We start from the raw sequence: 13491 nt of genomic DNA, 5'->3' as shown, positions 1-13491 counted from the left end.
AGCCCAGTAGATTTTGGTTTCCTTGGATTTATTATAATGCCATTTAATAGTTTCCTTAATGTGAATTGAAAGTGCATTCAGTTTTAGACTCTCAGCATACAGTGATCCATGGTATTGTGTGACATTGGCCAAATTCACTCTCTAAATTTCAGTCAATTAACAAGTATTTACTAAGCTGCTGCCACCTGCCAAGCACTATGGCAGACCCTAGAGGTACAAATGCAAAAGATGAATTAATTCTTACTCAAGATGTTTATATTCTGTCAGAGATAAAAATATATAATTATTACAGATTTAAGATAAACAGAACAAATATAGGGTGGTTCCTGAGGGTGTTAGTTAGGAGGGATCAATAAAAACTTCAGGTAGGAAGAACTATTGCTTGAGTTGTATCTTGAAGGAATAAAAGGATTATGTGTAAGGAAGGAGGGCTTTCCTGGCTTTGACAATTGCCAGGGTAGAGGCACAGAGATGAAGATGGAACAGAGACTATCAGAATGTGTGACTTAACCAGAGAACACAAGGAGGGGCCTAATGTATGATAAAACTAGAAAGATAGATAGGGGCAAGAGAATAAGAGGCATTTATAGCCAAACAAGAATTTATACTTTATCCTAGAGGTAATAGGGAGAATTTTCTCTTTGTAAAAGGACAGGATTGAGCTAGATGATCCTTAAGATTCCTTTCCATTTTGATTTTTTAAAAAGTTCTTTGAACCTCTTGATTTATTCTAGTTGACTTTTATAAAGATTTGTGTTTCTATAATTAGGGCTCTCTAATTTGGAATAATTGGTTGGCTGGACTTTTTAATTAAGCTTCTGAGGGTGACATAAAATTTAAAGTTGAAACTACAACTTAAGGAGAGAAAACTACTTAAAGATATGAAAAATGGGAAGCAAGGAAAAAATATTTATAATTTAATCTGTACTGCTGAAGAAAAATAAGATGCTGCTGCTTTTTACAGTGATTTCTAGATGATATGGCCTGTACAATTAATTGATGATGCAATAACTGCTTTAAATAGTTCTTTATTTAATATCTGGAAGATAAAATTTAAAAATTCTTAGCCTGACATTTGAGATTCTTACACTTATTCCAAGCCATCTTTCTTGTCTTATTTCACACTATTTCCATGAATGCATATGTTCTAGCCAAAGTGAACTATTAATTAGCTGTCATATAGTATCATCTTTTGATGTTTTAATGTTTTCTTGAATTTTGTGTATTCAAAAGGCAGGGAGATCAGAGTTAAAATCTATCCTTAAATACTTAGTAGTTTTGTGACCTTGGAGAACTCACTTAACTACTGTCCATATTTGCCTCTGTTTCTCTATAGGTTCTCCTATAAAATAAAGATTATAATAGCATCTACTTTCCAGAATTTTTGTGGGAATTGAATGAGATAATACATGCAAAGCACTTTGCAAATCTTAAAATGCTATATCTATGCTAGTATCATCATTATTGTCCCTGTTATTCCTATAGACCTTGCCCCAGATACATTATCTCTTGTCAAATAAAATCTTTTTTTTTTGAAATAGCTCAAATATAATTTTTTACACTAAGGTATTCTAGATGTTCCCAGTGGAAACTGTGGTAGGGTAGAGCGACATATACACATGCATATATGTCTGTATATTTGTAAAAGTGTATGTAGGCACAGATGCATACACATACATACAATGTGCTCTCTATATTGTTATGCCTATGTCTACATACATAGATATTATATACATACATGAAACATACACATGTTTATATGAAATTATTTTATCCCTAGTCATTTTTTTCTATAGCACTTTGGTTCTTTCTCATACTATTTGTTATTGTGTCATATTCTCCATTAGTAGACTATAAAGTCCTTTATGATATCTTTTTTGTCTCTGATGCCTGGAGTAGGGTCAAATACAAATGGTTCCTTGCAGTCACATACTGACTTAGAAAATAAGAGATAACATTATTTATGATGTAGTTCTTTTTATTTTGTTAAGTATTTCCCATTTACATTTTGTTCTGATACTAGTTGTATTCAGTCTGGCTGAGAACGGAACAGATAATGTGCTTTCCACTCTAAAATAGTTATTTCTTAAAGTGAAAATCTGAAACCCATTGTAGAATTAGAATTGTATTTGAAAATACCATTTTCATTTTAGTTACAAACTGTAACTTGAAATTTATATTGTTGTTGAATTGTTTTTCTGTCATGTTTGACTCTTTGTGACTCTTTTGGAGGTTTTCTTGTAAAAGATACCAGAGTGGTTTGCCCATTTCCTTCTCCATTTCATTTGACAGATGAGGAAACTGAGGCAAATAGTGTTAAGTGATTTGTTCAGGGTCATACAGTTACTAAATGTCTGAGACCAGATTTGAACTCAGAAGAATCTTCCTGATTCTAGGCTAGCACTCTATCCACTGCACTACCCATCTGCCCTCTGAAATTCATGAGACTCAGTGAAAACATGAAAAACTCAATAAGAAAGAGTTTAGCATAAAATAATTTAATTTATAGAATAAAAGAAATTTCTGTAAAAAGTAATTTGTTTCCAAGATATGGGATAGACATTGAAACCAGTCTTTCAAAGAATATAACTTTCGTGGTACTTGATTATCATAGTCTCACTTTTTTACTAACTGGTAAAAATAAATTAATATTTTCCATTGGTCAGCATATCTTTGTTAAGCATCTCTTATGTGTAAGACAGTATGCCTCTGATGAAACACAAAAGCTCAATCTTGAGAGTCTCCCATAGGGGTAGGTATAGCTGTGTACAGAAGTTAATTGGCAAGAAAGATAACTGGTGATAGATGTTAAATGAATGACCTTTTCCTCTTAGTACTTAATATCTTTAAAGGATTTTATTTAGAGTTTTGCATTGTGGTCATATGAAAGTTTCTTTTATTTAGATAGTACCATCTAAAATTTTTAGTAAAGTTTTGATCAAAATAAAATGAGAAAGCAGAAAAATCATTTTAAAATTATTGAATTGATAGGAATATTGAAATATAACTGGAATATCACAGGTATATTAGAGAGAAATGTGATACCCAGTCAAGTACAGAAGTAGCACACATTGTTAAACCTAGAAGGTCCGGGCCAAGTGCACCTCAGACCATCCAGTCCAACTTCAATTTACAGAAAAGTGATCCCCCAAGTAACCCATGTAGCTGGTGGCCGAGCTGTGACTCCATCCATCACACTATCCTGCTTCATTCTCCTCTCCTTCCAGTCACCTTTTGTTCATTTTAACAAGAATAATTGTTTATGAGGAGTAACATGCAGAAGTGTGCACAAGAGTGGTTTTAAAAGTCGAGTCCTGCCCATGATATGACCCCAGGCACACTTCCAGCAGAACCCTAGCACCCTCAAATGTCAGGGTAGATGACAGGAGCCTGCTGGCAGCTCCCAGGCCAAAGAAGTCATAGGTTCAATAGAGAGAAGAGAGATGGGAGAGGTAGAGAAACATTCACACTTTTTTTCTGTGGAAACTCTCCCCTACAAGTTCAGCCATTTGCTGTTCTTTTGGCTCTACCAGAAGTCAGGGTCCAAATCATCTGTGGCATGTGGATTTCTGGAAAAGCTTAGAGTGTGAAACTAGTGTCAGAGCATATGGGTATCATTGGAGAACCTGCCCTACTCTGTGGGAGCTTTGTGTTTATCCCAGGTTGGCTGTAACATGATGAATTCTTCAGCCATAGTCATGTTGGAAGATTGTCCCCTCTGGGTCTGTGGGGTTAAAGGAGAAGTCAAGTCATAGGAGTGTTGAGAAGTAGTCAACTTCTTATTAACAAAGAGAACCAGTCAGTCACTCACTCTCTGTAATTCCTTTTGGTTTCAGTTTTCAGTTACTTTCCTTTTCTCAAACTCATTGCCCATGGCTACTGAAGCCAAGAGGGATCATTTCCCACCTCATTTCAGAGGAGGTGGGTCAGTTAGCAAGTAGGTTGTCTTGTGCTTTCAGACAAGCACAACGTATTCATGTGCCCTCTGTTTCTCAGGTTGAGATTAGTCGGAGAGTGACCCTGGAAAAGCTCCCCCCTGTTCTTGTTCTACACCTCAAACGGTTTGTGTATGAGAAGACTGGTGGATGCCAAAAGCTTATTAAAAATATCGAGTATCCTGTGGACTTGGAGATTAGCAGAGGTAATATTCAATATGGGAAACAGGTTTTTTAATTTTTTAAAAATATGTTACTTTAAAGATATATTGATTTAAGACCTTGGGTTTGACCCTTTCATGTTAACATTGAAAAAAGTTGTATTTTTAAAAAATCCTGTTAGATTTTCACAGAAACATTCTGACTGAATGTTATATATTTTTGAATACTGGATATTGTTTAGAGGAAGATTAGTGGGTATAAGTTTTATCAAAGAGGAAAAATTTTAACTTCACAAACCACAACCTACTATTTATTTATTTATTTATTTATTTATTTATTTATTTATTTATTTTTGCTTTGAAAAAGTGGAGGATTGGATTAGGGAAATGCCTAGTTATTGTTTATCATTATGCTATATTGATTTTTTTTTTTTACTGTAATCTTGTGCTTTCTCGGGTAAAAAACTGAGAACTTTATATTAATCTTATTTTACTGATTTTATTCTGGTGGCAAGTTAATATTGGAAAAGTTGTAAATGTGTTTTTAACTTTGCGTGTTATTGTCATTCAATGTTTAGGTTTTGTTTTTATGTTATGGCCATTAAACATGGAATTTAGTAATTTTCAACTTTAGCATAACTTCTGATACTATCCCTATCTGATTATTCTACATCTAAGTAGCCTCTGCTGAACTTCTCTTTTGATGCTTTATGATTAGGCTAACTCTGGTTTTTGAAATCTCTGCCAGTTGTTGAAGTTTTAACTGACCCTACCAAGCTTCCATTTTGGGTGTGCCATCTGAGAGCACCAGACTATCCAAGTTCAGTCTCATTAATGAAGAGTTAGTTATGCTTGTTCACAAAGCCAGCCTGTTAGACTAAAATCCCTTTAGACTATATGCCCGTAAAGGGGAAAATAAAAGCACATGTGGTTTGAAATTTACGAAATCCAGTAAACTAAGTAAAGTTGCATGATAGAGGTAAAGATAATAGGGTATTCTGGTTAAGTGAATGCAAGGCAGTTGCTTAGTGAACTCTGTTCTTGGGGTGCTTTCAGAGGGGTATAGCTACACTGACGAATCTAGGAATTTTTAGTCCGTTAATCAAAATAATCATTTGTTAGTTTCCATGTATTTTAAAAGACATCTAAGAAATTACAAAGTTACAGGGTTGTCCTGATGACTTTATTAGCTAATAAATATGCATCTAGATAGAAAAATAAAAATTTCCCCAAAGAGTTCTCACTGGAATAAAGCATGAAGAATCAGTAGAATCTTCAAAATGTATTTTCCAGAAGAAAAATAAGAGTGCAGTTATACAAATGTAAAGGTGAATTCTGGTAATGTATTGGGGCATTTGGAAAAGACGATAGATATAAACCTGAAGTTGCTTTGGGGTCATCTAATTAGAAGAAAAACATAGACATGACCTTGCTTATAAGAATCCCACTCAGAACACAAATACAGAAGTAATAGCAGAAAGTTTTAGTACATTACTTTTTATATGATGTCCAGCAATAAGTAAACCTGGTTGACATCTTAGATTTAATAGTGCTTTTACTGGGGGCCTAAGTAGACTCAGTAGGTGTGCTTTATGACATGAAGACAATTTCTGAAGTGACTTTTCCTTTTGGCAGTCTGAATGGATGTTCTTGAGGAGGCAGATCTGTGGTTTTGTTTTGTTTTGTTTTCCTGGCATAGACTTATTAATTCACTCTGGTGCACATTTCTTGATGTTTTTGTTAACTGGTAACCATTTTTTAAAAATTGAAAAAAACTTCACTATTGCTGTAGTAAGCAGGAATACTTTGGTCATGACCCAATTGTTAAACTACTTGAAAAATTTTACAGTTTTATGAAATACAACATAGCATTTTCTCTACTTGCATTTCTGATTTCCTTCTCAGGTTATTTTTACCTTATTTCGAAGTCTGATTTTTCTTGTGCAGCAAAATAACTGTATGGTTATGTATACATATATTGATTTAACATATACTTTAACATATTTAACATGTATGGATCTAACTGCCATCTGGAAGAGGAGGGTGGAAAGAAGGAGGGAAAAAGTTGGAATAGAAGGTTTTGCAAGGGTCAGTGCTGAAAAATTACCCATGCATATATCTTGTAAATAAAAAGCTATAATAAAAAAAAAGAGAAAAAAATTTTTTATAGTTTTTTGGGTGGTCTCCAGTGTTTTCTTATTTATATTGAATTCTTGACAAATTTCTAATGTTGTATTCAATGTTCCGAAATCTTCCAGTGCCTTAGAATTGCTGGCATTTTGTTTTTCAGAGCTGCTTTCTCCAGGTGTAAAAAATAAAAATTTTAAAGGTCACAGAAACTACCGACTTTTTGCAGGTATGTAAGTATGTGTAGTGTATTCAACAATAAAGTTTTTATAATTATATGGTTAAGGAATCACTATGTTCAATATACTTCACCTGGAAGTGTACTGTCATATGGAATTGTCAACTGGAAACCTAGGTTTTCATAATTTGATCATGATTTTTTGTCCTGAAATAGATCCAAAAGAGAATTTATCTCAAAATTAGAATTTTTGTGACCATTTGGCCATGTGAGACAGTAATTACAGTTGAAGGTTTTTCTGGGGTGATAGACTTCTGTAGAGAGAACTTTGCAGGTGACAAATGCTTAACTGTAGGATGGATGGATAGATATAATGTGCCCTATGATATGAATACTCTCTACCTTCAGGGAGCTTACCTTCTAGTGAAGGAAAATAAGAGAGATTCTAGAAAGCAAAGGGTGGGATCATATGGGATGTGGTGAAGGGAGTAATGTGAAGATCTGGATCCTACAAAAGGGGAACGCTCACCTCTCAAGAGCTGGGGGACTCAGAATGGAAGGATAGTAATTAGGAAGCACAGCATGATGTGTGAGTGAGTGAAAACTTTGTATAATAGACATTAGTTAGTGGAGGAATGAGCAAAATTGACCTCAAATTGTAGTTGCCATTACCATACCTGATACCGTGATAAAGCAAAAACAGTGCCAAAAAAGCCCCACAGTTCTTAAACTGAACTTGGTGTGTGTATATTTTTACAGAGATGAATCTGAATTTGAATATGCTTTCCTAGCACAGAGAAATGAGTGGTAATCACCAGTCTGCCAACTTAAACTTTTAAACATGGGTTCGTGCAAGCATTTCAGGCTTTCCTTTTCTGATAGTTTGTTGGATTTTACTATATTATCCATATTCTTGTGTAATCTCTTTTCTGACCAATTCTTATTTGTGAAAGTACTGCCCAGCACTCATGTCTGTAGTTTGATGAGGCATAGGACAAAGTAGGTGAAAGTGTGCCATAAATACACACATGACCACAACTATCTGAACACTGTGCTTTATGTTTGAGTTTACTGTTACAGGTTTGATTTGTAACTAATAGTTAATGGCAATCGTAGTTGTAGATGAAATCTGGTTAGGATGAAGATTTGTATTCCTGAAATAACATATCAGCTAAATAGATTAAATGAGAGTTCTGTGTGTCCTTTTATCAGACAAACATTTTATATCACTGTTTTTTCCTGAGATTTCATGTTTGAGGTAAAAATGCCTACTTAATTAAATATTCTGGTTAAAAGACTTGTAAGCTTCTAGATTTAGAACTGGAAGAGAGATTAGAAGTTATCTAGGCTAACGCCCTCATGGTCCAAATGAGCAAACATCTAGAGATGTTATATGGCCACATAACAAAAGCTGGGATTTGATCCTTGATCTTCAAAACTCCCAATCCAGTCTTTCTGTTCTAATTAGTATTTTGTAGTAGTTTTTTTTTTTTTTTTTCAATTTTGAGGAGGGGGGAAGAGTTTGCTCTTGTAAATAAATGTATTGAAATATTATGTAGTAGACATCTTCATTAATTAAGGTGTCTTGTTTTGAGTCAGAAAATTGTTGTACAGAAATTTTTATTTTGATTACTTGCACAGGATTTATAAATTGAGAAATTTTTCTTGTGCTTGAAGAGAGAAATGCTATAGCTTAACACACTCTCTTTTTTTTTTTTTTTTATAGTGGTCTATCATCATGGAAACAGTGCAACTGGTGGTCATTATACTACAGATGTCTTCCAAATTGGTCTAAATGGCTGGTTACGTATTGATGACCAGGCAGTCAAAGTGATAACCCAGTACCAGGTGGTGAAGCCTTCTGCTGAACGCACAGCCTACCTCCTGTACTATCGCCGAGTTGACCTGCTCTAAAACTTTTCTCTGTGCTGTGTGTGCAAGATACCTGCTTTCTAGAATACCAACTCTTACTAACTTTTTTTCCTCTCTCTAATGGCTCTATTGAGTGAAACTTTATTTCTCCTTTGCAACTATGGGATAGAATGGAAAAGAAATTAACTCCCTTGGAGTTTGTGCACAGCATAGTTTATGTTGATTTTTTAACTTCCAAATCAAAATCATTTGGTTGAAAGACTGTTGCTTGATTTAAAAAATACAAAAGCCCCTTTATTTCTGAATAATGCTGATTTCCTGTGGTGATAAAGGGGGATTTGCATCTAATTCCCAATTTAATTGCCTAGTAGAAGAAATCCTGCACCAGCAACAAAACTTGTGAATTTCTGTGAGAATGAATTTTATCTTTCCTTGTAAAAGTGAAAAACTTTTTAAAACACCTTCTCCTCCCTACCCCCTTTAGTTTTTGATAAAGGATAAAAATATGAGCCAGTTCTTAGAGGAGAAAGAATTCTTACTTTGAAAGAAAATGTACAGAAAGAACAAAAAATAAAGTTGCTGGTTCTAAATAGGAAAAGAATTTTTAATAATTATGCGATGGGAAACTGCTGAAGTATACATTGCAGATCAAATATTTGGAGTTAAGATGTTAGGCTAAATATAGATGGGTGATTATAACTTTATTGCTATTAAAGATTTCAAACTGCATTTATGCTTCTGTGTACACAAGATTTAAAAATGGGCAAAATAATGAAAGTTGATATTTCTTTGTCTGCTTTGTTTAATTTTGCTGTCTGCTCTTCTCTAATGTTGAGTTTCTAATTGTACACAGTTTAGTGATATCTAGAAATATAAAGTTGTCACCCATCAATAAAAATCACAAAGTTGGTTTAAAGAGGTGCGTGTTTCTTTGAATATAAGCGCCTTACCTCAGTATTCATTTTGAGAATTGTGTAAATTGGTGTTAAAATGAACACTGGACCTAGTCTAATAATAACTCACTTCTTGAATGCTTTGAAATTTATGAAGTATTGTAATACTTTATAAAATAGGCAGGGCAAGAATTCTTTCCATTTTACAGTTGGAAAAACTAAGACCAAGACATTAAGTGACTTTCCTAAGATCTCACATTAAATAAATGATAGTTCTTGTTTCTTGTCTATAAAAGCCTGACTAGAACTCAAAACAAATACTTTTCATTACAGCCAGCGTGATTTGGGTAAATAAAGGCACACGAGTATTATATAAAATGTACTACTTAAAAAATCTGAACTTAAGTCTAAATTATTTATTTAAAATCTTAAAGAACTACTTTAGCCTGGAGTCCCATAGGTGGCATTAAATCTTGAGTTGTCACCCTCAAATAGTAGTTTGAGAATAAAAGAAGCAAAGGAGTAAAGAGGAAAGGGGGACAATAATTATGTATCATTATTACATGATGATGTAATGTAATCATTACATCCCCATCTCCCAGTAGCTGTCAGAATCTTCGGCTTCTCGTATCAATATAGACTTTAGTCATTTGTTAAACCATGGTCCTGAATTTTTTTAAAAGGCCTGTGAAAATCCCTTGTGATGACCTGCAAACATTTTCAAGTGTAATCTGAATTAAAATGTAATTGGGAAATATTTATCAAAACACGAGTCTAAAATCTCAATAATGTTATGTTTTAAAACCAAGTTAATATGTGACCCACAAAGATCAAATTAGTGGCCTCTACTTCTATTGGAGTTTGATACCACTGGTCTAGCAGTCCTGTTTTTCTTATTGGAAAAAAATATGTGAGCAGATACAATTCAGATTCAACACTGGGTTTTCTTTCCTGAATTATAAATTATGTGTCATTCAGTTCCTTAAAACTTAAGGATTTATGGTTCTTAGAAGTCAAATTACTTGTAAGGAAAGTAGCTCTGCCAAAGATTATGTAAAATATAATTTTGAAGTACCTTATTAAAACACACATTCAGTTATTTGTGCTAAATCTGTTTCTCATGCTTGTTGTGGTATAGAGTACATGTTGTGTAATCTAAATGTAGTTTTTGTCCCCAAATCTCAGCATTATCGATAATTGTTTGGTTTTCTTTATCTTTCTCCCTTCTGAGCTTTCATTCATGGCATTATCTTCCCAAGATTCCTGAATTTCAGCTAGTTATTGAGCAATTGTTAGTGAATCAACCATTATTTATGTACCTGTGTATGTGTACATTTGCACACAGCTAAGTGCATACATAACCTGTGGGAAACAGATCCAGGATGAGGCCTTATCAAAGACATTTAAATATAAAAATTGTTTCCTAAGGTATTGATCTTGCCCCCAAAAGTCATTTTAATTTTAAAACTTCAAATATCACTTTCTGTGAGGAAGAAATGTTTGGAATTTAAGAGTAATAAATAAGTTCAAGTGTTACCAAATTCTAATTAATGTATTTATTGTTGTTGCCATCCCTGGATGTATCTAGGCATTAGTTTAGCCATTTAGTAGTTAATAGATTAACTTTTCTCTTAGTTTCCTGTATAGAAAGGCTCTTCCTACAAGAGAAATAAGGCTCGTAGTAACAGGAGTTTTGAAATTATTTCCTTCCCACCAGTGATCTGGATTGCATTATTATCGATCCCTTAGTCTATTTGTTTTTTTGTTTGAAATGTTGATCCAGGATTTTTTAAAGTCATAAAGTTCATTCAACTAGTAGAAGCAGCAAAATAGTTGATAACCATGAACTTCTTAACTTTAAACATATATATTTTTTAGAATTGGATTTGCTTTTCAGGTTATCCTGATAATGAAATATGTGTTTAATTGCTAAAAAGCCAACGAGAGCTTAGAAATATCTTGAATGGGTAGGTTAGAATTAAGAATTAGCCACAGATATTGCCAAAGTGGATAATTGGCCAAAGTGATTAAGAATTGATTGCCTAATGAATTGTTGTACCAGAGGTCCTCAAAGTGTGGAACCTGGAATCCAAGAAACACTTTCAAGGGATCTTCAAGGTTAAAACTATTCTTACTTATACTAATGTATTGATAGAACTCACAGAAGTAAAAGTTCTTTGGGGTCTTCAATTTTTTAAATGTATAAAGAGATCCTGAGACCAAAATGTTTGAGTACTATCAGTTCATACATTCCAATACTTGATAGCATTTCAGTCTTGTTCAGTACATCCAGATAAAAGACTTCCAAGATCCCAGAAGTGAATTGTTAACTTAGTGTAGATCTTTTCATATTGATCATTTCCTTGTTTTGCACTCAGAATGTGAGATTGCATTCCCATGACAGTAAATTACATTCTCATCTTCTGTGAGTTCAAAGAGATGCTATGTATGTGACAGAATTGTTTTTCTTTAATATTTAAATCCTTATTGAAAAGAAAGTGTTTTAGTGCATTTTGCACATTTTACAATATAGTTCTACTCTGTAGTAAGAGTCTGATGAAGTATCTACGTTGAAATGATAATCAGCTCACAAAAAGCAAACACAGTATTTTATTTCTTTTCCAGAAAAGGGCTTAGATGTTTTATTTTTTAAAGGGAGGGAAGAGGGAGAAAGGCTAATCTCTACACTTGTGCACAGGAGGTGCTCTTTTCTCTCTATCTGTCCTGTTTAATGAAATCATATGTTGTTGTTTCCACGGAGGCAGGGACACTGTCTTTTTTGTTTTGTATGAGTTATTGACTGTTTTATGACAATACATGGATACTAGTGAATATGAATATGTATTTGTATTTTCATTGGTTTAAGAAAAAGCCTGTGTGCCTAGTAAAGTAGGCTGTTCAAAAGTAAAATATTTAATAGTTAATTTAAACTTTCAAATCAGTTTCATTATTCATTGTGTAATAGCTGAAGGAAATTTTACCATCATTAAAGCTGCAATGAAACTGAAGTATGTAACTCCTGTAAGTCTCTCTCTATTTGACGTCAACTCAGTTCAACCACTTGAAAAGAGAAAAATTCGCTCAGCTGGTGGTTTGGTTTCGTTTGGTTTGATTTACCTGTTGTTGGCTGCAAATGAGTTTGCCCATTGGATTTTTCTCTATTGAATCGACTGAATAAAAGAATGTATTTTGGAGAGTGTGTAGTTTACTTCCATATCTATCAGTAAATTAGTAAATTAAGCTTCTTTGGGTAGATTTGTTATCAACTTGATAAAGTTTTAACATTTTCTTGGGGAATGTTAATATATGATTGTCAGGTAGAAACAGAAAATTTGCTGTCGCAAATGGTAGTTAGAGATCATCTGGTCCAAATGCCTCATTTTACTAATGAAATTGAGGCCCCAAAAATGAAAAGTAGAGATTACTCTTGTTTAGTCCTATGTCTCACACAACACTGGGAGTTAACAAAACACTCTTTACCCCCAACAGAGGTTCAAAGATGATCATCCCAAGACTACACAGTAGCAGATTTATCTAGGTCCCTTGATTTTCAGTCCATTGTTTTTTTATTGTTTTCACAGGCCAGACTAGTGTAATATAGTGGAAAGAGGCCGTAGATCTAAAGCCAAATCCAAGTTTTATTACTAATTCTACCTGTGATTCTGGGCAAGTCACTTCTGTGATCCCCAATTTCCTCTTTTTTATAGTAGATGACTACTCTTTCCTTTGATGCATTCTCATATACTGAGTTCACTATGAAGACAGAAATGTCGGTTGAAATTATTTTGAGAACACAAGTGACATTTCAATAGACTATTTGTTCTTCATTGAAAAATACATCAGATAATGGATGTGAATGACAGTGATGTTGCTTTAGTATTTTCATTTTTAAAAATTATCTTTAGCAAGTATTTAATAATTTTGTAATTTATTTTGTGACATTTAGAACAAATTAATTTGATTAATAGCATAGCACTATAAACATTTTATTTGTAGGGATTTCAAAACAAAATATAGCTGTCTTTTGGACATAAGGAATTAAATTGTTTTTTGGAAAAATCTTGACACCATCACTGCAATATTTTTTTAAATTAATATCCTATAAAGGAATATATGAAACCTCTACCTATCCTCTCAATGAAACTTAAAACTGTGGTAAGTACTTAATTTTGTATGGAATATGAATTTTGAATTTGCATTTTGATTTGCATTTGAGATCTAAGATTGTTTATATTCCTGTTTTAACCAATTCCTCTTTTTGTATGCTGTGATCATGGTTCGGGATAACAAGGTGCGGTGTAAGTGCTTATTTGCTAAATATGCTA

The 13491-nt window shown here is 33.4% G+C and overlaps 1 protein-coding gene across 2 annotated transcripts in view; it reads left to right on the top strand.

Moving 5' to 3' along the window:
* Window positions 1-9189, top strand: part of USP10 (ubiquitin specific peptidase 10) — a 72779-nt gene extending 63590 nt beyond the window's left edge. For both annotated transcript variants that reach the window (XM_051974917.1, XM_051974916.1), the window contains 3 exons: window positions 3997-4141; window positions 6387-6452; window positions 8128-9189. In XM_051974917.1, coding sequence (XP_051830877.1) covers window positions 3997-4141; window positions 6387-6452; window positions 8128-8315 — 399 coding nt within the window. In that variant the 3' untranslated portion in view covers window positions 8316-9189. The remainder of the gene's footprint in view (window positions 1-3996; window positions 4142-6386; window positions 6453-8127) is intronic.
* The last annotated feature ends 4302 nt before the right edge of the window (window positions 9190-13491 follow it).

The sequence above is a fragment of the Antechinus flavipes genome, chromosome 2 (genome assembly GCF_016432865.1).
Source record: "Antechinus flavipes isolate AdamAnt ecotype Samford, QLD, Australia chromosome 2, AdamAnt_v2, whole genome shotgun sequence".
Lineage (NCBI taxonomy): Eukaryota > Metazoa > Chordata > Mammalia > Dasyuromorphia > Dasyuridae > Antechinus > Antechinus flavipes.
Note: the sequence above shows the minus strand (reverse complement) of the source record. Positions and strands in the feature narration are given on the sequence as shown.